Source organism: Gymnodraco acuticeps, unplaced genomic scaffold, assembly GCF_902827175.1.
Source record: "Gymnodraco acuticeps unplaced genomic scaffold, fGymAcu1.1, whole genome shotgun sequence".
In the NCBI taxonomy this organism is placed as follows: Eukaryota; Metazoa; Chordata; class Actinopteri; order Perciformes; family Bathydraconidae; genus Gymnodraco; species Gymnodraco acuticeps.
The window spans coordinates 5,354,253-5,378,994 of NW_022989768.1; the positions used below are offsets into that span (position 1 = coordinate 5,354,253).

A 24,742-nucleotide genomic window follows, 5' to 3' on the forward strand; every position below is an offset into this window, starting at 1 on the left:
CCTGGCGCTATAAACTCAGCTTTAAAAAAATCTGCTTTGCATCTCATTATGAAACTGTGAAGACTGAGTGTTCTGTGTCCAACTTCTTCACATCACCAGCTGCAAGGAGGAAAAGCTTAATACACTTATGTAATACTTAAGTGTGATCTCCTGTTTTCCATTTGTTTGAGCCACTGTTGAAAAATGCCAGGGTCTAGAAAGCATGCATATGCTGGTTACTGCTTGTGGAAAATATTTGTATATATATTATTATATATATTATTATTATTTATCATTCTACATAGTTTTTGTGTGAGTTGCCCTGTGTGGGATGTGTTGAACAAGAAAGCGTTCGGCTTGTGTAGCTCAGAAAAATCAATTTGAAAAGATCCATATCTTTCCAGAAATCATGACCCAGTTACTCAAGATAACTCAGGGAACTATTGAGTCAATACAATATCAACTCACAAAAGGAGGCGTGCATTTACTCATGGAGGAGATGCTTGTGTTTGTGACATTGGAAGATGTAAACATCAATGGCGTATTCCTCGGCTTATGTATAGTTACTTAACATCGGTCACTAAGTAGATTTAGAGCAATTGTTTTTGAGAGAATGCAGAAATGTCAAAGGCCGATACCACCAACACCCGGAGACTCACACCAAAACAATTTAGATTGAAAAGCATTTTACCTGGGAGCTAAAATATAGTCTTTGGATTTTGGTGCGAATAGTCCCTTTAAGCTCCAGTAAAAAGGCCAATTCTTCTCAGTTTGTGAAAACAGTTGTATAATGTATTTTGTGGCTCTGGAGGAGCTCTATCAAATCTGAGAAAAAACAACGCTTCAGATGTCATCAGGGGTTATCTTGACTTGGCTCGGAGTCTAAAAATCTGTGAGAGAAAGCCTGAGTTTCAAATTGGGGTCTTGGAGTTTGAAATACAGGGTTATTTACACTTTTTTTTTTACCTTGTGGAACTGAAACATATAGTTATTTTCTCCTCCACTCAACTATTATAAAGCTGGCTGTCACAAGGGAGGCATATCGTTTCAATGTTAGGATGACAGCGCACAATGCAGCAGGCACTCTCCTCAAACACATTCATGTGAGTAAGAGTCTCCAAACTTTATGGGAGGGCATACTAAATCGCTGAAGTGCACTTTCAAAGTCGTTTATCTGCATTTTAGAAATGTTACTTTCTGACAAAGATGAATGTGATAATCAGCAGCCATTAGTCACTAACTAATAGTTCAGTTCACTTGTGAAGCTGACTCAGTTCTGCAGCCTGCTCTGAGCAGAAGTGCCGCCTGTCAGCCTGACATGAGCTGACACTCATGAATTTAAATGTGGAGTCACATGCAGAAAACAATGAACACATGTCTATTACTGTCGATGCCGTGTTAGCAATATGATACATGTTTTCTTATTCTTAAAGTAAGTTATGTCAGGCCATTACGAAACCCTAACATTTGGCATCTCAATGATATCCTATATGTTTTAGAAAGTAGAATAATTAATGTAAATTAAAACAGTTGCATGTATGTTTAGAGCTGTATTTCAAGACGTTATTAACATACACCAGTTGTGTTTAATGGATACGTATATAGGAATGTGCTAGTGTTTCAGGTTTATGAGAATCATGTTATTAGGCACTGTGAACTTTAGTAATATGCCTTCATTTCATTCAGGTCAAATATCCACTGTAGAAAAGCAAACTGGAGACTGGTAGTACTGGAAGGATTAAGTTAACCTTTCCATTTATGAACGATTCTGTCTTTTTTTTTTTTTTTTTGATATACTTTATTAATCCCCGTGGGGAAATGGTTTCTCTGCATTTGACCCATCCTAGTGTTAGGAGCAGTGTGCTGCCATTTTGAACGCCGCCTATCGACTTCGCCACCACCGCCCTGATATAATTCAGGGTAGGGTTGCGATTTTTTATGCTTATTTCATCAGTCAGGTTCTGACATTTGATTAAAATGCATATATGCCAGTGCATCCTTTCTCTCCTATAGAAAATATTTTTAAGCCTTAACATTTGACAGCTAGATTAAAAGACTTGTTTCGGCATCTTTTTGTCCACACTTTGCGAGGGCCCTGCGGAGTGTACAGTTTAAGGTCCAGTTGGTCTCACCAGCTGACAGTCCTCCAGAGAGTTGACCAGCTGAGCATTCTGGCAGGAGAGGATGGAGCCCGCCAGGTTGAGCATCACACACACAGCAGACAGCAGCATGAAGAATGTGATCTGTGGCAGAGAGAGAAATTGAGAAAAAGACAAGATGATGTCAAAAGGTTGCTGCTTAATAACATTTATTCCACACTTACATCTTTGAGATTGTGTTTGGAATTCAATGTAGTACAACGGCACAGTCGATTAAGCCAATCACATTGATTTCAAGATATCAGCAGATGAAATTAGCACTGATGTCCAGAGAATCAATAACCTGTTTCTCCTCAAACCAGAAATCATAACCAAAAACAAGCATTTCACCAAATGACATAACTAACAATGTATTGTCAGATAGAAATTCTCAAGCCCATAGTGAGATTTCTTCATTCCTCGACCTCTGAAGTGTTGTGTTGTAGATAATGCCTTTCAGTCAGTACATAAACAAATACACACAAACTAACGCCATCTCAGAAGAGCTAATATTCCTCTGTGCTCCAAGCTGACAGTTTATATTTAATATTATTTTCCTCTGATAAATTCCTTTTTTCATTCCTCTACTAACAGCACTGTGGATAGCAATCCTATGAGCATAAATACGGCTACCATTTCTCTGACTTAAAATTACAGGTCAAGCGTGACAGAAAGAGTTTTTAAATTGACAACAGTCAACCAACCTCTCTGCCCTGGAAATTGAAAAGCAGCACCGGTGTTTTCTGAACCGACTCTTCCTTTTATGGAAATATGACTGAGTACAAGCTCATAATTGATGAATTTAATAATACATCTCCATAATAGACAATAATCTATTTCTCACATTTGTTATTTTGTTATTTTTGTAATCTGTTCGAAATAAAGATTGAAATGAAATGAATAGCCTATTTTCAAAGCTTGCTTTTACAAAAACCCTCTAACAGCGTTGGTGGAGGACATAAAGGGCACTAGCAGGAGGAGTTTGATGCTCATAAAGGTTATTGTGTACACACAGACACAGATGGAGAGGAGGAGAGAGGGAGCAGGGGGCGGAGAAGAAGAAATTGGAGGTGGCATGAAATAAACAGATGGAGCGATAAGTTTAAGTGCTTTTCTCCATGGCAGAAAATGGAAAGATTAAGAGGCTGATGGGCAAGCTTCAGGAGCACCTCTTTGATAGGAAAATAAAGGAAGAGAAAAAGAGTGACAGACATTGATAACAACACATTTGAAACAAAAGGAACAAACCAATGATTAAAAGAGAGTGAGAAGATGAAGAGACGACAGACAGAACAAGACTCTTTAGTCCCATGGTTCACTGATGGTGAATGTGTAGATCTCATTCATTAGCATTTCATTTGAATGTGAAATCAGCTGTCAGCTTCTCTCGGTGATCAGCTGCATGAGAATGTAATACAATCTCTGGGAAGAGCACTGGTGATTTTTATGGCCAAAAACTGCAGGTCACAGGATGCAAATGGCCATAACAGACTATTAATATACACAAGATAGTAAAATAAATACACATATTTATATATCTGTGCAGCACCAAGATTTGTATCATTATATTATTTTTTAGTAATCCCGCAAATGCAAAATCCTTTAGAAAAGGATGTATGATATCTGGAAAGCGTTATCAACTCCCAAGAAATCTGGATTCAGATAAAGTATATACCCATATAAATGTAAAGCTTATAGTTTAAGCATTATTAGAAAAAAAGATGAAATGTTTTTCTGTGGGAGAAATTAATAAAGTGATTGCTATACACAGTATATTGCAAACATTATTGAATCACCTCTGTAAAGAAAGTTTTATTTGCGTAGGAAAACGAAAGCCTGTGCCTTGGTGTATATGATACATCACCCCCTCATATATAATGTATTAGATGCTGCTGCAAGTAACAGAAGTGAGTGATTTTCTGTAAACTTTATTAAAGTTTGGACAGACTGACGTTTCTCACCTAGACTTATGGGATCTGCCTGTAACTTTGGGCAGGAATACATTTTTGAAAAGAAAATGTCTTCATTCATAGTGATGAGTGTTTTTGAATCTCCATGACTGAGATATGTGAAAAGCAGAACTATTTCTAATGAAAAGATGCATTTACTTTTTATAATGTTAAGAGGTTTTGACTGCCAACAAAGATTTGTTTATTTTCATGCAGGAATGAACAAGCCAATCTGAGTTCACTTCACTGTGAACATAGTTTAGTTTTTCAGAAAAACACTGTTGCCTCTTCTGTATATATAATATCCAGAGAGAGTGACTTTTGTTATAAAGTCTAGACAGGCTCTCATAATATAGATAAGTGTGACAGCAATAGTTTTTTTCAGCATGCTGTTCCACGGATGTGAACGAACAGAAAGCATCCTTATTAGTTCACATGGAGTGTGAGTGCAGGAGCATTTAACTCAAATGATGCCATGACAATAACTCTCACAATGCAGATATTATAACGCACAGACCATTGACAGTAAAAGCTCTCTCTCTCCGACACAAAGACCATAAGTTGTGTGTTAATGAAACCTCTCTGGGGTTGAGTTGTCGCCGGTTGTATAAAATGCTGCTTCTCAAACAATCACCAGTTGCAATTCCAACTGAGGGGAAAACAATCTCTCTATATCAAAGCTCCAGTGGCTGCTGCAGTTTGCCGCCATAATGTCACAGCGCTTTAAAAGGATTATTGAATTTTAGTTTTGTACATTTACATAATTGTCATAGAAACTTGTTTCAGTTTCCCTTTATTGTAATCGGCAGCTATACTAAAAAGAACACAACCATGGAACAACAAAGATTATTCCATACCCTGTTGTATCAGTCACACAGGCAGAATTGTGTGTTTTTATGGGAAAATGTTGAAAAAGTCCCAGAAATCCTTTTATCAAACAGTCCTCCCTAGCCGTGTGTGACCCAGGTGTTACCTGCGCGCCCCCCACAGTTTCTCTCTGCTGAGCTGATTGTCACGCCTGGCCTCACACCAATGCCTTCTCACCACCATTTAGCAACTAGTCATTAATTACTGCTGCGCTGCCCTCTGCATGTCAACGAGGTACACACACACACACAAAGCAACACACACACACACACACACACACACACACACACACACACACACACACACACACACACACACACACACACACACACACACACACACACACACACACACACACACACACACACACACACACACACACACACACACACACACACACACACACACACACACACAGCAACACACGAGCCACTCGATGTAACAGCCGAGGCAGATTTACGCTGCGTGTCATCATCACATCGTTTAGCGCTTACTGTGGAGGACAATAGACCACAATATAATCACCATTCATCTCCATGACACACTCTCATAGATTACAATATAAGACCCGAGGTTCAGGTGTATCACTGTAATTCTCCATAACTGTCACTGAGGTGAAAATCATTTGGCTCTTGCTGTGCCTCTTCCGATCCTTCATCCTGCTGTAGCAGTTATTCAAACTGCAGGGGGAAATGGTGTTTTAGACGGATCATATACATTCAAAGAAATCAGATTGGTGAAAGTTTGCTTGAAGCATTGCAACCTAGGCTTTATCTTAGTGGGGATACTCTTTAAGGTACCTTGTTGGGTTTCTTTTAGCACTAGTAGCGCTATAGGGCAATATTTCTCATGCAAATGGGTAAATGCTAAGCACTCGGGTGACATAATACACACCCTGGCACTGATTTGACATTGTTTCACCGATATAGAAGTGATGGTAATGCCTAAAGAGAAGCAGCAGAGTGGGTCAACAAAGGCTGGGTGGAGGAAGACTGCAAGTTAGTATTATGCATGTAAACAATGCAGGATTTGAAATACTTGCTTCATAAAGGTTTGAACCATGGTTTGAACTGAAAGAAATTGCATGTGACACATATATTTGAGCTCAAGGACTCACATAATGGATTGTGGTTAACACTGAATGTAAGGAGAAACTCAGTGAATAAGGTGAATAAGAGGATTGATACCTTTTAGCCTTATATTTATATAATGTACAAACTTGAGAGTGGTTCAAATCTTTTTATCTAACTGCCCACCAGAAATATAAAAAAACATTTAAGAAGTATGCATTTTCAATGGATTTGGGAAATAAATTGTTAAATGCAAAAACCACATTAACACAAACTCTTAACATCAGCGTTCAATGTTAAACTTCAACACATTTGTCTTAATAATTTCTCAGGCAAAACAGATCCATGCGTGGCTGTTGTTATTCAGACACATCTCTTCTTTCTAATGTTGAGCTCTCCTTGTTTACGCTACCGCCACCAACAACAAAAATCTAGGCTCATTCATCACCTCTGTTTATTTGAAGAAGCACAAATCAGAGATAAGATAAGCGTCTCAGTGGGGAGACCGGACAGAAGCAAACAAATGAAGCTTACATTGATTAATTAAAGCCAACTAATAAGAAAGTAGATATATTTAATAGAGGAACAGAGGAAAGCAAGGTCTTATATACCTTCTCACTATTTCAGCCGCATTTGAAGCACCAATGTATGAATATTTTATTAAGAGCATATGCCCTGAAGCTTGCACATATATGCACTGGCATGTAGATGTATCATAACGAGACTTCATATACCTTTCATGCATATACAGGCACTGCTGACTGTTCAACTTATAAAACATATGTGAGGAAAAAATATTACGACAGTCAGTTAAATACAGATGCATGAAAAGGCCTTTGTGCATAATAACCTTCACACATGTATTAGTTCTACAGATAATCAAATAATAATAATAATAATAATAGCTTGGATTTATATAGCGCCTTTCAAGGGACCCAAGGTCGCTTTACAAGTAATAGGGCAAAAACAAACATAACTAAACAAAAGTCAGACAGACAAAACAACAGATCGATTTAGGGGCCGAAAGCCTTGGCAAACAGATGGGACTTGAGGGCCCTTTTGAAGGCGTCAAGTGTGGGGATGTTGCGAATCGCCGCAGGGAGAGCGTTCCAGAGGGTGGGGGCTGCCACACTGAAGGCTCTGTCCCCGAAGTTTTCGCAGTTTGGTGCGGGGGGTGGTAAGCAGGCCAGAGTCTGAGGACCGCAGGTTCCGGGGTGGGGCATGTGGGTGAAGGATGTCCGATAGGTACTGGGGGGCAAGGGCATGGAAGGACTTGTAGGTAAGGAGGAGGACTTTGTAAGATATGCAGGACTTGACCGGCAACCAGTGTAGGTGGATGAGGGTGGGAGTGATGTGCTGCAAATGTTTCTTTCTGAAAGCAGATGATGAAAATATAAAAGCTTTAAAATATTTTTTTTCACAAACCGCAGAACAACAAAAATGCTTAATTTCTAGCATTTCTGTCAACTGCAGGAAATCTTTTAACTAAATGTTTGTGCCATAATCATTTGAAAATCAGGAGCAAAGGTGTGTGTTCTTATTGTTGTGGAATATTTTCCAAGGCCCATAACTTTGACCCAGTGTATCAGTTCAAACTGTCCTGACTGAGCACAGGCACCTGTAACCTTGGCTGCTGTGCTCTCAGTGTTTTGTCTCCCTGTTCCTGCCTGTTGGCGTCAGCTGATAGAGGTGTTATCATTCTATCTTGTTATGCAGCATGTTGATGATGCTCTCTGAACTAGCTAAATACATGGGTCTGGGGTAGAGTTCTTCAGAATTGACGTGGCAACTCTACCGTGAAGTCAGAACCTCTGACTTTTGGACTTGTGATGTGAATCCTCCGGCCGTTAACTCCAAATAAACCACCAGTGTTTGACATCAAAGCTACTGCTCCTACCGTGTCTCCTTCCTGAGTCGGTGACTCCCACAGCATAGCTACACAGAAGTTTCCTCTACACTTATGTGAATCAAGGATCCAGAGTAGAGGGAGATATGCTGCTGTTTGTCCTCATTGATCACTCACAGTGTATGTTTTTAATGCTGAGTGGTGAAGCCAAAGCCACCTTTTCATCATGTGTAATGAAGGTCCTTGGGCCCATGTCATGCTTTTCCGGTTATTACCCGTCCCCTTGTGTGTTATGAAGGTTTTTATGCCTGTAAACGGTCTGCAGAGTCAAAAACCCTCAAAGTAATAATAATAATAATAATCCTTATATTTATTATAGCGCTTTACAAATACGCATTACACATACAGATCATACATGTAATGGTCATCTACTGTGGACAATACCCACAGGAGCAAATTCGGGTGAAGTGTTTTGCCCAAGGACACAACGGCCTGACGCAGTGGGGCGGGAGCGGGTTTCGAACTGGAGTTCCCCAAGGCCCCCTTGATCTGATGATCAAACGCACAGACCACTGCGCCACCCGTCCCCGGAGTACACCCTGTAGTGGGTAAAACTCTAACACAGTCTATGCTGCCCCAAAACGCCTTGTTGGAGATTTCTCATTTTCCATTGTTTACTTCCTGGGTACTGTGACGTGTGAATACCCAGAGGCCACACCCTCTGCCAGCATTTCACAAAACAAAGCTTCCCAAACCTTTCAGCGATTCATGCCGGATATGTTCAGCGTAGGGCACTGAAGAACGATGCTGTTCCTACTTTGTTTGGACCAGCGGGAGATTCGGGTACACAACCTGTAAGTATTCATTGTTGTTTGTGTATTCATGATGTATAAAACAAACAAGGTATCTACCACGACTGTTTAAATGGGTCAACGTTTTTCGGGCTGCTAAGTTGGGATCGCGGAGAAATGCTATCCGCAGACCCATTCTCACTCTTACAGCGTTATAAACCTTTTTCTTACTCAATATCAAGCCACACTTATTGTTTTTACTTCGGCTGTGAGTGTTTGTGTGTGCTCAGGATGAGTTTCGCTTGTTCTAGCTGTATCGTCGACCCGGAAGCCTGTCTGCTCCTCGCAGCAGATCGCAGCAACGAGCCTCGCAACTTCCCGACCAATCAGAGCATTGATTGATTGATTGATTGAAAAGTTTATTAACAGCTTGTATATTGGGTACAGTACAGTACAGCTCAAAACATACAATTGTTAAGGGGATGCAGACCAGAGAAAGACTTTCGTCTTGTTTACATCAGGGTCCCCCATTTCCAATTCATCATGTTATTTAAGACATATTTGACACTGGGCACACAGGGGGGGGGGGGGGGGGCAGGAGCTCCAACAAGCCGTTAGGTCAGAGTGAACACCGGTGGTGAATGCACATACTTTACAGAGATGCTGTATGAGAAACCAATGTGAGTTTGGAAAATTGCACAGTATAAATCTATTCTAGTATACCTCAACAATGGAATTATGATCAGTAGAAATGGCCATGACATGGGCCCTTTAACAGAGGCAAGGTGTTCAACTCTAGAGCAGAATTTATTTGAATAAGTCTATCAATAATACATTAATTGGAAGCTATTTTAAAAACGAATATATTTAGCCAAACTATTTTCGAAGCAGAATTGCCAAATTGAGCTGTTACTGAGGAAGAGCTACTTTTACATGTTTTTTTGTTATTGTAAAATGTGTTTAGGTTTTGAAAATGTTTGCTTACTTTCTGTGTAATAATTTCTGTCTTGCACCTTTTAACATGTTTTCAGCAAACTCTGATTTAACATTTTGGCAACTATTATACATCTTCCATAAACCCAAATTGCACGGGGAGATGAAAAGTTGCTTTAAAATGTACACCGTAAGTCAGGGGTTGGCAACAGGCGGACCAGCGGTCCGGATCCGGACCCAGACGCCGACCTATACGGACCCGGAGCTATAATCAATACAAGGGGATTTTTCGGCGCCTCCCGCTTTTTTAACTCTGATTTGGGTGACTTGTGTAATTCGTGGAGAACCGAAGAGTTTTCGTTTTGGGGGTGTGGGGGAGGGAGTCCGTCCGTCAGTCCGACTGACGGACAACTTCTCACTTAAAAAAAGAAGAGGAAATCTAGACCGCAAAAATAATTAAACAAGCGAGTACCTGTTTTTCCTGGCCAAGGACAGGTTCCTTGAACACAACACGAGCGTAACGTGTATTCACGTGGTATATGTCTCGTCTGAAAGGAGTGCTGAGCACTGGAACGCCGCTCCAGCCCTTAAAATATTGCAATACCCATAAGGAGCCGTACACATGCCGCAGTGTTTGCGTGGCTGTGTATTTAGTTGTAAGCACAGTGGCGATCTGTTGTTATTAGCATCTGGTTAGCTAGCTATGCTAACGAATTTAAAGAGCTTTTCGACAACCAGGTGGAAGAGAGCTCTCTCCTGACAGGCTCAAATAACCTCAGCTCAGAGAGGTTAAGGCACACCTTGATATGATCATTATAGTTATTAATGAGACTAAATGAAAAACAGGTATAAAATACTATATGACAGTAACAAAAAAGTTGTTAAAAATAACAAGAATAGAGTTTAAAAGGGGAGTGATTTGTAAAATATCCAAAAAGAAAAATATGCTTACAGTTCTGTTTCATATGGGTGTTGAGATATGTATCCATAGATCTCTTAATGTTGCTCTCAAAGTGTACCAGATTGATGCTTTTAACTTCAATATTTAAAAAAAAATCTTCCCGGGGGAGCATGCCCCTCTTAATCCAGAGGATTAAACTGGGGCATGCTCAGAGGAGGTTAGGTCCCCCCCACTTAAATCATGTTCACATGGATAGGATACTAAATACATTTGCACACATCTTGTGTCCATATCTTTCTGTTTTGGTGGTCATGCCACACCGTGCACATGCATGCATACGTGAGTCATGGTGAGATATCTGGATTAAGAGGTTGCTTTTTCCTTGCACAGCATGAAAGAAAGGCGAAATGAATGGGCTGTGATTTTAGTTTTTTTTAAGCAAAAGTTGAGTTCAATAATTTGTACGACCCTCGGAGGATGTTGTAAAAATTGAAAGGAAAAAGGTTCCCCACTCTTTCTGTAAATAATAATAAAAACCCTTGATGTATAACTTAACATCTCTGTCTCCTATTGATCTGAGTATATTATAAAGAATAGCCAGTTAATTGAAGCATTATAGCACAGGCCTTTGTCAGATGGTATTACGCTGTTTTTTTTCTGCTTTGAATAGTTCTCTCTTTTTTCACCATACCTGTGTTTGCATCACTGTAACCAATGAGCACCTGCATGTGTGTGAGAATAGCCCTGACACCATTTCAGCCCAGATTTACAAACTCCTGGCAGGACAAGCTCAATTCTCACACTGAATTTAAAAAAAGTGAGAGAGGGACTGCAATATAAGAGGGAAAGAAAGATAAACTTTTAAACTGTTCAGTTGTTATGATGTGTAAAGACTGATATTGTTCTATAATCGGCTGAAACTGTTAAGTCATGATGTGAAACGGAAAGAAAGGGACACTCAAGCTGCTGCTACACTTTATTTTATTTATCTAAAATTAAGCACTTTTAAGATGCACATATTTTCAAAAGCTATTTTATTTATTTTCTCTATTTTATTTGTAAATGCAGCCCGAGAGGAACATTACACATATCTACAGTATTTAAGTAATGTTAATTGACAATAAATGTTGTTGTTTTTGAATTGTACTTTCTTTATTTGATTGGCAGTCAGTTGTTGATTACATGCAGACGTTGATAAAGCTACAGGTCACTTCAATATATATATCACACTAATTCATGAAGCAAGTTAGACATTTTGATGTTCCGGACCTTTGCATGGGGAGATTTTCTCTAACTGGACCTCGTTGAATTTTAGTTGAAGACCCCTGCCGTAAGTGATCAAAATGTTGCAATAGTTACTATAAAAGAGTTTGAGGTTATATTTATTATATTCATAGTACACAAAACTACGGCAGGATTTCAGGGTTTCCTTTAAACAACTGTTACTGTACATTTACAGACATACATTCAAAATGAGAAATTGTGTTATAAGCCAAACATCAGCTTGTCTCTATATATAAATAAAGTTATGTTAAGAAAAGATAAGATAAGATAGATTGTGAATAGAAAATGTCTAGTGTGTTCTCGAATGAAGAGGCAGACCCAAGAGAATCCACACATCAGACCTTCACTAAGATCAGGGTCCCGCAGTTTTTTGTTTCTTTCTGCCAAACCCTGTGAGGCTGAATAACTGCCTGCAAGAAACAAAATATGCTCAACATGTTTCCTGTACATCCACAACAGAAGATAATGCTAATGTGGTATGATAATGAGATATGAGCTCCGACTGTAGAGTAAACAGTGACAGCACTATGGGATTAAAATCAGACTCTTTAAAAACACATAATGATGCACAGCTTGGGTTTTACCCTGTGGAGGTGCTTCAGGGCAAAATAATTAAAGATTGGCCAGTTTAGGATCATGGGAATTGTATAAAAGAAACATTTGAATAAATGTTAGCTTCCTTTGACTGCAGCATCAATTAGTATTTAGTCTGCAGCAGCACTGCGACACAACACTGTTTATGTTTCAATTAACCCTGAGCCATGAGAGTTGAAGGCAATGTTGTTTTGTTTATGCTTGTGAAGTTGTGCTCAGCAGATCACAAACCCTCTGATTCAATTTCCCGCTGACACTGTAAATCTACCCTCAGGTTCTGCAGAGCTCAGAAACAGCTGCGAACAAAAGACACATTAGGAACAATGAGAGAGCCTTCCTGAATATTGATCAAGAGTAAACAGTGTCAAATTTTGGCTTAGGAATGTCCAGATCTTCAAGTGATTTAAAATATGTGAAAATACACACAACCTGGGGGTTAAGCTATAATCAGGAAAGAAAACAATGCATTTCTCCTGGTCCCCCGTACTGACTTAACACAGAGAGAAAGCAAAACCAGGGCTGCAACAGCTGGTTCTCATTGCTAACCAAAATAACCTTTCTACCTTTCTGCTCCTCCTCCCACCGAGGGTCATGGTGTATAGTTTATGTGTGTGTGTTCGTGTGTGTGTTCATTTAGACCACATCACCAGTATTAGTAGTGATAGGAGTTGAGTGACCCTGAGTTCAGTGCCGGTCCAAATAAACAGTGGAGGTGTTGATACTAACTCTCAGCAGCAGAACCCAGGGGAGGTCACACTAAACCAGACGTAACGACTTCCACAGACCCCTAATCCTGCTGGGGAATAGCCGCATAGCTACGGGAGCACACATCTCTTTAGACCTCAATTTATGTTAGTAAATGTGCAAAGAGGTACTAGGATGCACAGAAACTTGTCAAAAACATCAATGAGAATCTGAGATTTTACAAACGAGTACAGTGAGCAGAAAACCACATTTAGAGTAAATATTAACACAGTTGAATGTAGAATACAAATTTGCATTTTTTCAGTACTTTCAGGGATTATTAAAAGGATTGCGTGAAGATTAAACTATAAAAATAGCACCCGTAGCATTTTAGCCATTGCCATCTTTGATTTTTGCTTTATCGACTATCTTACTCTAAAGTGGACCATTCTTTATAAAATGAAAATGTTGTATTGAAGAAGACCTCAAAATAGCAATTAAGAGATTCAACTCCAGCTCTAACTCCTTTATTTGGGTAATAAATCAAGTGAGAAATAGATGAATTTTCTCATAGACTTCTATACAATCCAACCCAATTTCGCAATCAGTTAAACCGCCCTTGCCATTAGAAAGACTGCTAGTTTAAGGACTTTCCATATTAGTAAATCACAGTCATTGGATTCTCACCTGGAGGTTGCTGCTTGGTCAATATATTTCCCATCAAACACGCAACTTGGTTGACAAAGGCCATGATGATGTTATGTTTTCTTATAATAAAAGTAAAATAGTTGACTCCTGCACACCGGTAATAGGCAGTTTCAACATAAACCCTTATCAGAAGTTATCTTAGTTAGCTTTCCTGCTGGTTACTCCTCTTTGTTCTAGGTGGTCAGGTAAGAACATCAGATGTTTTTCTATTTCTGTAGATGTTAAAAACACCTCTCCTCTTAGGCTTTGATGTGAAGTCATGTTGACAGCTTGTCAGACTGCATCTCCACAGGATGTGATGGATTAGTTCCTGTGGTTACAGACATCACGGTGAAGTTACAGTCCAACACCTTTTATTGGCAGATGAGCCATGAAACCTACATGAAGCGTGCTGAACTACACATCTTACATGTTGGAGTCCTTTTTTGAATGTAATATTGAGGATTCACCCAGTATAGAGCTCTTCCTCCTAACATCCACATGTGAGAGGAGAGATAAGAAGTAATCAGGCCTGTAGGATGGGTTTCCCTGTATATAAGGAGTTCATCTGGGCCAGCTCTCACACTTATTGATTAAAACAGACCGTGAAAGACAGCCTCACCCTGTGGGTCAGCAGTTGATTAACCTCTGATTCTCAACATTTTAATCAACCAGTGACCTCTAAAGAGCTAAAACAAGGAGGCTCTGGCTTCTCTGCTCCAGGCTCTATGTTGGGGGAGCTGTAATGAGACAGGCCAATAATGAAGCTGGTCCCAGAAGACTCTCACACCACGCAGAAGTACAGCAGAAACTTTGTTAAAGATGCTGCCCGCTTGAGGGGATTCATTGGAAATCAAGGATGACATCTCCATAATTGAGTACCAGGATGTAAAAGAACTGTTGTCAATAATGTTACATACATTACAAGCAAGATATCTTGGTTTAAGGCAGAGGTTCTCAAACTTTTTCTGTCAGGCCCCCCGTTTGGAGAAAAAAAAAAGTCGGGCCCCCCCAACACAAGTCAGGCTCAGTGGCGGGGCCAGACATTTCTTTTGGGGGTGCTGTGGGGTAGCTTGACGTTTCATAGAGGGTGCTCAAACATTTAGGGTTTCCCATTAATGTACCGGTCGCTACAGTGGAATTTTCTACTGCAACACTCCCCACGCATATGCACAGTGTGACAGTTACAATGAAGGCTCGATAATCAGCTCACGGCATAGGTTGAAGCAGGGGTAAAGTGCTATTTTCACAGGTAGTGTGTGGACCTTACATACAGTAGGGGGGTCCGGGGGTAAGTTCCCCCGGGAAGATTTTTTTTTAAATATTGAAGTTAAAAGCATCAATCTGGTGCACTTTGAGAGCAAAATGAAGAGATCTATGGATACCTCTCTCAACATCCATATGAAACAGAACTGTAAACAGATTAACTTTTTCTTTATGGATATTTCACAAATCACCCTTTTAAACGTTATTCTTGTTTTAGTGTCATATAATGTACCTGTTTTTCATTTATTCTCTTATTTTTTTATAACTATAATGATCATATAAACGTGTGCCTCGGAAATAATTGTTTACATTAATGGTGACCAAAACATTTGAGACCCACTGAGATAACACTGAGAGAGTCCTTTAGCTCACTGAGTCTCTCAGTCTGACAGGAGAGGACTCTCCTCCACTTTGTTGTTGAAAAAACTCCTTATATCTGTTAGCGTAGCTCGCTAGCACCAGAAGCTAACAACAACGATCTCCGGTACCGGTGCGCTCTCTCTCTCTCTCTCTCTCTCTCATCTCTTCTCTATATCTCTCTCTTCTCATCTCTCTCTCTCCTCTATATATATCTCTCTCTCTCTCTCTTCTCGATATATATCGAGAACAACACCAAAATGGGCTCGTTCAAACACACACACACCACACACACACACACACACACACACACACACATCAACACACACACACACACACACACACACACACACACCCACCCACACACACACACACACAACACCACACACACACACACACACACAACACAACACACACCACACACCACACACCACACACAACCACACACACAACACACACCACACAACACAACACACAACACACAACACCCCCCCCCACACACAGAGCCGAGCTTTAATTGAACACAGAGACCCCAGACGTAATAGTACTGCATCATATTATTTTCGAATCAATTACATTTTCCAAATTTATGAATTATCTTTTTTTTTGTTTTATTCAACAATTGTTCCTCCTGGTCTCTCGCCGCCCCCCCCCTGGCATGCCTCTTGCGCCCCCACTTGAGAAACACTGGTTTAAGGATATTCAATTCATAAGTTGGAATTCCTCTGAACAATATGTGAGACTTTCAATGTATTGGTACACATCCTAGATAGTCAAATGTGTCCAATACTTTGGTTTATGACCAAATACCCTCTCAAAGCTAACTCTAACATACGCGTCAGTGTTGCTTTGGTTGCTAAAGAGCAAATGTTACTTAAACACACTATATAATGTGAACACGGTTTAGCTGCATCTTATCAGCATGTCATAGAATGGCAATAGTCTATATATTTAAGACTTGGTACCACATATTAGGGTGGTAACATGTAATAATAACCATAATTCCGGTGTCATAAGGATGTTGTCAGCAAGTGTGGCATCAGTAAATTAGCTGCCTTCTCAGTGATCGGCAGATCTTGTGCTGCTCCTAATCTTTCAACTTTTCAACATGCAAATACATTTTTAAGTATCGCAAAATATTAAATAAAGGGCAAGAGACCCCCTGAGACCCAACTATTTTCCAAATACTGTTTAGAACATTTACAATGAAATAGAAAAAGGAAATGTGTCTATTGGTGGGTAAAAGGTATTGCACTAAAGTCTATGCAAAGTTTTTGGGCTAGTTTTCTCAGTTTATACTAGGAATCTATATAATATATATTATTATTAATATATTCGTTTTGTATTTTAGGCTGAAAGTGAACATATTTACTGCAGGAGAGCAACGTGACCTGAGCTGTGGCTGTTTGCTCCTCTAAAACTGCCGCTGCCTGGATCATGCCGCTCTCGCTCCTGTGAGCCATCAGATAAGGGGGTCTATCTAATTCATATTCTAATTAATATGGAGCCACACTTCCTGCTTCTAGTGTCTTAGGGGAGGACATAATTCATCGGGAATTATCTCGAGTCGAAAGGTTCCTGTTCACCCAGCCAACTGTTCTCTTTCAGGCTCTGCCCAGCTTTCTCCCCACTCTGCTCAACCCTTTGTTTGATTCAATACCTGTCACTTCCTGTCATTTCACACATAAGAGGAATGGAAGATAAAAATAAAGAATAAAAAATGGTTACAATAGGTGTGTAAGTGTATATGCCGAGAGAACTAATATGATATGAATGGAGAGGATAGAAATGCAGAAGAAAAAAGGACGTAGCATACGTATTCAAAGAGCTTCCTAACTTGCCTCAAGGGAGACATCTTTCAGTCTGTGTGAATCATCCGTCTTCTTCGCGGCATGGAGCAAACCCCATCTCATTTATATTGTTTTACTTTTATTCATATCTAATTCTGTTCCTTACATGAAAGTAGAATGAAATTAATTTGGCAGCCTGTCTGTGATGCACAATAAAATAAACACAAAGCTAAGTTAAAGCGCGGGGATGAGATGCATTCAATCACTGTCCCAACCAAATAATATCTGGTTCAAAAGCTTGAAAAAAATCCACTTATTCCATCTTGTTTATATGAAACCAGTAATGGATTTTTAAATGAGTTACAGTCATTTAGCATGAATAGCCTTCTGTAGTTGGAGTTACAAACAAAAGGAATGAAGCAAAGCTTTTCTCCTGCCAGTTGGAATAACACTAGAATACTGGCATACTCAGCTTTTAAGCTAAGAGAAGAGGGTGTTGCCAGCAAATTCACAGGTAAGTAAGCAAATTCACAGGTAAGTAAGGATTGGTTTAGGGATTGGTTTGGAGTTGCACCATGCAGTGCCACCCTGCTGTGAAAGCCTCAGCAAGACACTAATCTACGAACATTTAAATTGTTTTATTACCCAAGACATGCGAAGCTTGTACAGGGTGTACAAATGGGTATGTACAAGATCACATTTGCTTAACATAAAGGTCAAAAGAGTGAAATTGGTTGGTAGAGAAGAAGCCTTCTTGGCAGACACACAGGGTGAGAGGAGAGGAGGTGATCTGAGGAGCAGTGGGAGATGGAGAGTGGCAGTGCTAATGCAAACTGACCAGAGGTGACAGGCAAACTGTGACCGGAGCAGAGAAAAACACTCCTGAAGCACACACACACACACACACACACACACACACACACACACACACACACACACACACACACACACACACACACACACACACACACACACACACACACACACACACACACACACACACACACACACACACACACACACACACACACACACACACACACACACACACACACTTGTCCTCTCTTTCATCTTGCCTGGGCAGGAAGGTGGCTTTAGAGGCCGCTCTTCAACAGGAGGACTCGGGGTAAAGCCTTTATCCTGACAAACATCCACCCTATGATGGTAGCTCATTGTGATTAGCTGGGAAACAACTTGATCAAGGTTTCTTAGTTTTTTCTGCAATTAATTAACCAAATTCATATATTTGCAAACGCTCTAAAGAGCGTTCACTGCAACAAGAAAATCAGTCCAAATGTTTTGTCTGCATACAACATGGGAATTATTTAATTAACTACCTTTTCTAGTATTTTCATGACGACTAAATCTGCCTCTAAGTTTTTACATTTCTGTCACTAGAGACACGGTTCAGTCGGAGTTAGTCAAACTTGATCACATTCAGATGAACATCCGGACTGAGCCAAAATGAATGTAAAGACCAGAGAAAACTTATCAAAACAAACCCGATGCTTCTATCTCTGCCTTTGTCCCCCTGCCTACGGCCACTTCACAGCAGAGCCACAATCTCATGCCGGGAATTTTTTTCTTATGTGCTATTGTTTATTTTTCCAAAACCATTGAAAATGTGACAGAAGCAGTGAATCAATCAAATTCCAAACACACAGTTTTGTGTGAACTTGTTGGTGGAGGGGGGTGAGTGCCAGGTCTTTACTACCACAACTTATTCCACAGTGATACTGATGTCATTTTACTTTTCCTTCTTTCTTTATAATTAAAATAATGTCAGTTCTTGCGGGCCAGCATCTAGCAAGCTGAAGACACAATATGTTTGTCTCAGGAGTGGGTAGGGACAGAAATAGAGCCTTAAAGAAAGAGGCTCAAGTCAAAATAAAACATTGCTGAAGAGGCAAAGAAAGGAGGGGCATTTCCATTCAACATTGTTATGTGCATTATTAATTTAAACGCCATTTATTGAGATTTGAATGGTGCTATTTCTCAATATGCACTACATTTGGATTCTAATATGGCTTAGGGAAGCTCCATTAGGTATTTCATGTTTCTATATCAATTGAATTTAACTTTTCAACCCTAATAAAAGAAGAAAGCTTCTATACTATAGGTGTGCTGGGATACCAAACAGCTTCCCATAGTTGTGTTTGCATCCCTGAGTATGAGAGGACATTTCATAATATAGCACCCGGGACACGGCTTCAGGGCTTCTCCTCATGTTTCTTGTTTGCTCTGTAAAATAACTTGAAGGAACTGTAAAGAAAATGTAACCATAAAATCATAAAATCCCACAGAGATCCAGTAGCGTGGCATGGGGAAAAAATTAGGAGAAGTCAATAATACGTCCTTTCTTTTGGGTCGGGGCCGGGGGTGTGGTGGTCAATGTAATAACGTAACCAGATGAGTGATTACAGCACCCGGTATCATTTTACACACATTTGTATCATACAGATGCAGGACTTACACACGCCTGTTATCTAACCAACAGGTCCGCACGCACTCTCCAGCCCAAACTCTAATAAGCATTCATTCACAAACTAAATCAGGAGACCTTTAACGTTTTACGTCCGACTCGCTCCTTTGTTCCTCGCTGTACACAGCTCCAGTTTGGGCATCGGCCTGTCATCAGATTGTATTTGTTGTTGCTGCTGTAGCGGAAGTTTAGTACAATTACTTTTGATGAAATACTCCAAATCTCCACCCTCCATAATTGCACTTGCTTCAGTTGCTTGCTACTTTCTAACGGCGGTGAGAGTGGTGCAGTGACGCTATCTATCTTATATTGATTAGATTTATGATTTGAAAATTATAAAAGTAGGGTAGACATGTGGATATTATCCGACTGAACAAAACGTGCATTTATCTAACAGGTTCGTTTTCCATTGACCTTATTTCGAGCTATTTTCCTAAATCCTATGGAGAACTCCCATTGCTTTTTTGTCGAGGGAAACCGAGCGCAGCTTACTTCCGGGTTTTAGGATGCGTCACTGCAACACTAAATTGATGCGATTTGATTGGATTGTGAGGCAAGGGAAGCCAGCCGCCTCTGGCTTCCCTTGGCATGGCCCTGACCAATCACAGGTTGGCAGGGGCATGACGTGAGCCTCATCTGATTGGTCAATCCCTCCATTTTTTTCACCAAGGGAAGCCAGTTTCGTCTGGCCTCCTCTCGCAACAGAGAGTGCAATCTACTGTTTCACCATAACATCTAGAGGGGCGCTGTTTCACTATTTGTAAAATACTCAATGAGAATGGGGGAGAGACGGGCCGGCAGCATCACACAACAAAGAATTTCCGAAACTAAACTAAGTGTTTTTATTTATTTATTAAAATTATAACTACAATCCGAAAAAACAGGGGAAGCCTGGCTTCCCTTGGCCTCTAGGAGAAAACGCCACTGCAGAGATCATGTGAATAGGAGTAATCTGCTCCCAAAGCTATTTTAAGTGCTTTCCCTCTTTTGAAGGGGTGCAAACGTTTCCTGCAGATTTCTTCTTTGTGCACTTGCCTCTCCACCCCAAAACACCACCTCCCCCCCAGCTCACACATTTGCAAACGTATGCACTTTTGTTTGTATCTCTCTCCGCCTGTCTGTCTGTCTGACACACACACTTCCTGTCTGTTTAGCAGCTCCTGACAGGCGCTCCTACGGGGCACATCTCAGTTGGCAATACACTATCTCTCCCACAAAAGCCTCTCCATCTGGGTCAAGTTAGAGAATAACAGGCCTCTAAGGATAGGGAGACACAAGATGCACACCCAAAATGCAAAGAGGCTGATCTGAAACTGTGTGTGTCAATCATCTCTGCATCGTGATGACATGTGCCTTTGAGTGCTGGTTTTATATGGCATTGGCTGTATCATGTCTGCATGTGTTGTGCATTTGTGGGTCTACATGTGCACGTACAGTTGTAATAAAAACCCAGAGCCCGGAGCCACAACAGAGTCTCTCACAGCTTCCTGATTACATATTAATAATCGAGCTGTATTGATGCTGCACAGTAAGAACTTGTGAATATCATCAGAAAAACTGTTGCTGGGGGTTGCCCATCATTTCATGAATCATCATAAAAATAAACATGTATGAAGAGGACAATGTGGGATAGCCTAATGCGCACATTTTATGGACTTTTGCTCGAGCTGTTAGTACCCTCAAGGTTTTCAAGACAATAAAATAAATGTGCACAGCCTCTTTTATGAGTATTTTTGGTTCAATTAATAAAAAATTAAAAGCAAAATCTTTTTCAGACTGAAATGACCTTTTGTTACATTTTTTCTTCTTGTTTACCTTTGGGGTGAGGATATGATTTTGCCCTTGTGGGTTGTCATACTGTATAGTATTATTGAAAAGTCACAAGATGTAGTTTAGATGCTAGACAGCAGCAAGATATGCTGCACTGATTTTATGTCGTACATTACCTTGTCATGCTAGAATAAGACACATTATTAATGAAAGAAAGTGACACTTTTAGTCAGAAACTCAGTCCAATAAAACAATTTTCCCCAACCGATAAGGAAGTCTTTAGTATTTGTTTGTAACATTAGTTTGTTTCAAAATGCTAAAATGCCAAATATAATTTGTGTTAGTTTTTTCCCCACACAGCAGTTCTAAGATAATAAACTGCACTTAGTGATAACCACATTTTAAAACCTAAATATGTATACAGCCAAAAGTGTATTGTTTTTAATAAATGTCTTCCTGATAACCATTTACGAAATATAATACCTGGATTTCCACTCACCACAGTGACACATATATTATTATATCTTTGGTGTTTGTTCTGACATGAGTTAATGAGTATATCTCTTAGATTTCAATGATAAACGTTGCATTTCTTATTTTGAGAGATGTTTATGAGTTGCTCTGATATTTCTATACACCTTAACTTGCCAAACAGATCAATGGCTGCAGGATCGTTTGTAGCTCTGCTTGACTACTTGAGCTGTCTCACGGGAGCTTTTCTTTTCTTCACCGTGAACAATCAATTCATGGAGGATAAAAACAAACTTCAGCTCTCAGATGTATTCATACTTTCATTTTCTCCTGTCAATGATAAAGAGGGCAGTCACAAATCAATGTTTCTAATCATAGCTGCCCTCCCTGAGTAGCAGCAGCGAGTCTAATATCTTACTTTATTTCTGTGTCATCCTTGAGAGATATTCAACACTCTGAAAGTAAATGCTGATCTGAGTCAGGCCTGCTGGGACTGCAGTATAATGTAGTGATGCTCTCTAACACTCACTCAGCCATCCATACATTCACAACAAGTCGTGCAGACATGCAGGCATGAACCGTGCATGCACACACTCATGGGCACAGACATGTGCACACACTTCACCTTACCGCAGACACAGCTTCTTTACCTCTTTACTTTGCCTTCTAAACCTAACAGAGTATCTGTGTTTCACAATTGTATACCACCATAACGCAGCTGTGGCTCTGTATGAACGCTACACTCATCTTTGTTCAGAGGTAACCATATTTTACAAACAGCTGTATTACTATACAACTCTACAGTCAAGCAGTACCAGTGCATTTGCCTTTTGGTTTTATTACATTTCTGATGTCAGTTCTATATCGAACTCGTGAGGAACCTGCAATCTAAGTTTGTCATACATAACATAATTACATTTGAGTTGTGTATACGTTATGACAATAAACCTTTGAATCTTGAATCTTGAGAAAGAGATTGGAGAAAGAGACTCCATTGCAGGATATTTCACATTGACATTTCTAGGAGTATACATGGAAGTATAAATACTGTGGCAACCCTGGCTTGACACACGTGTTTCTTGCTGACATCAAAGGTCACAATATGAGAAGTGGTTTCTCGTACGTAGCACCTCGTCCTGTGAGTATCCAGCAGCTTTGGCAGCTTTGGCAGGGCTGTAAAATAGTGCCGCAGTATCAACTCACTCAGCTGTGAAATATAGCTGACATGACTGTGTGCAAACCACAATTACATCTCAAGTCCCTGACAAGTGACCACAGAGCACTAGTTGTTCAGTCAACTGTGGAAAATAAACTGGTGGACCCTGCATCTAATGCCTTTATTTGCACAAAACACAATTACTGCAACTGTTTGCTATTGAAAGAGATTTGCACCGATGTGACAGGAGGGAGAGGAGAGCTTATGGATGCTGCTTAACAACAGCTGACAGCAAAGCACAAACATCAATGTGTATGTGTTGGAAGTTTGGGGACATTTTATTTTAGACTAATATAACACAAAGCATAAAGACATTTCTTCAATGTTATGTTACCCTGTGAGAGTGTCTTTGTTTAACAAACTGCATGTTAGCGAGATGTTTTGGCAGGTAAGTGACAGAATGTGTATAACTGTATCTTGTTGCTGAGTTGGATTCACATAAAGTAATACATTTGTAATGGTTATCCCCACACCCATAACACAGTGCTGGGTACTGTTAGTGTTTCGATTTACATTTCTCATTAAATAAATGCAGTTTACACAGTGGAAGATTTATCACTCCACATTTGTAATACTTTCAAAAAACAATGGTTTTAGACAGAGGCAGACAAAAGCAGGCACTCATTTCCAGCCAGCATTAGCATTATCTTATTGTACAAGATGTTTGCTGTTTACGGATGGAAAATGTCTGAACGGGAGATTGTTCCCTTTATGTTCAGAGAAAAAAGCATAGCCACACTAATGAACATCTTTGATAGTCACATTTCTACTCGTGTAGAAAATATACACTACATTTTTCACATATGTGCGCGGCTACGTTCCCACCTCTGCCTTTATATTTACAGCCTACTATGAACATCACTACTATAATTACCCCGCTGAGGGATGATTATGATCAAAAGACAAACAAACCGCTGAAGACTAAAAGCTGCAGTTTCTCATTCTTGTGTTTCTGTTTCCTTTATGCTATTCATGAATTAAAGATGAAATACTAGCCTCAGAGAGCATTATAGTGGTGGGTGTGTACTGATAACCAGAGAACATCCCTTGTTTATCTTCAAAAACAAGCAAGATACATTTCATTTGAATACTCCCTGCCACCATGCACCTTGCCTTTAATTCAAATCTGGTTACACCAAGCACAACATCTCAAAGTTGTAATTTACTTTCAATGAGATTTCTAGAAGTCATAATAGATTAAACTGACTGCATGTGTGGCTTTATGGAAATAGCCGACAGAAAAGGAAGAAGGACATCTAAGGGATTCACGATTAAGGACGGGTCCAACATTGTCTGTCTGGGCCCAAAGCATTAACCACTAAAAGCTCACAAGAAACAATCACACACACACACACACACACACACACACACACCCACACACACACACACACACACACACACACACACACACACACACACACACACACACACACACACACACACACACACACACACACACACACACACACACACACACACACACACACACACACACACACACACACACACACACACACACACACACACACACACACACACACACACACTTACTTGTCCTCTCTTTCATCTTGCCTGGGCAGGAAGGTGGCTTTAGAGGCCGCTCTTCAACAGGAGGACTCGGGGTAAAGCCTTTATCCTGACAAACATCCACCCTGCTCGTGTGTGTC

The 24,742-nt window shown here is 40.1% G+C and overlaps 1 protein-coding gene across 2 annotated transcripts in view; it reads right to left on the reverse strand.

Moving 5' to 3' along the window:
- fam189a1 (family with sequence similarity 189 member A1) overlaps positions 1-24,742 on the reverse strand; it is a 98,550-nt gene that overhangs the window by 14,878 nt on the left and 58,930 nt on the right. For both annotated transcript variants that reach the window (XM_034217376.1, XM_034217371.1), the window contains exon 3: positions 2,112-2,222. In XM_034217376.1, coding sequence (XP_034073267.1) covers positions 2,112-2,222 — 111 coding nt within the window. The remainder of the gene's footprint in view (positions 1-2,111; positions 2,223-24,742) is intronic.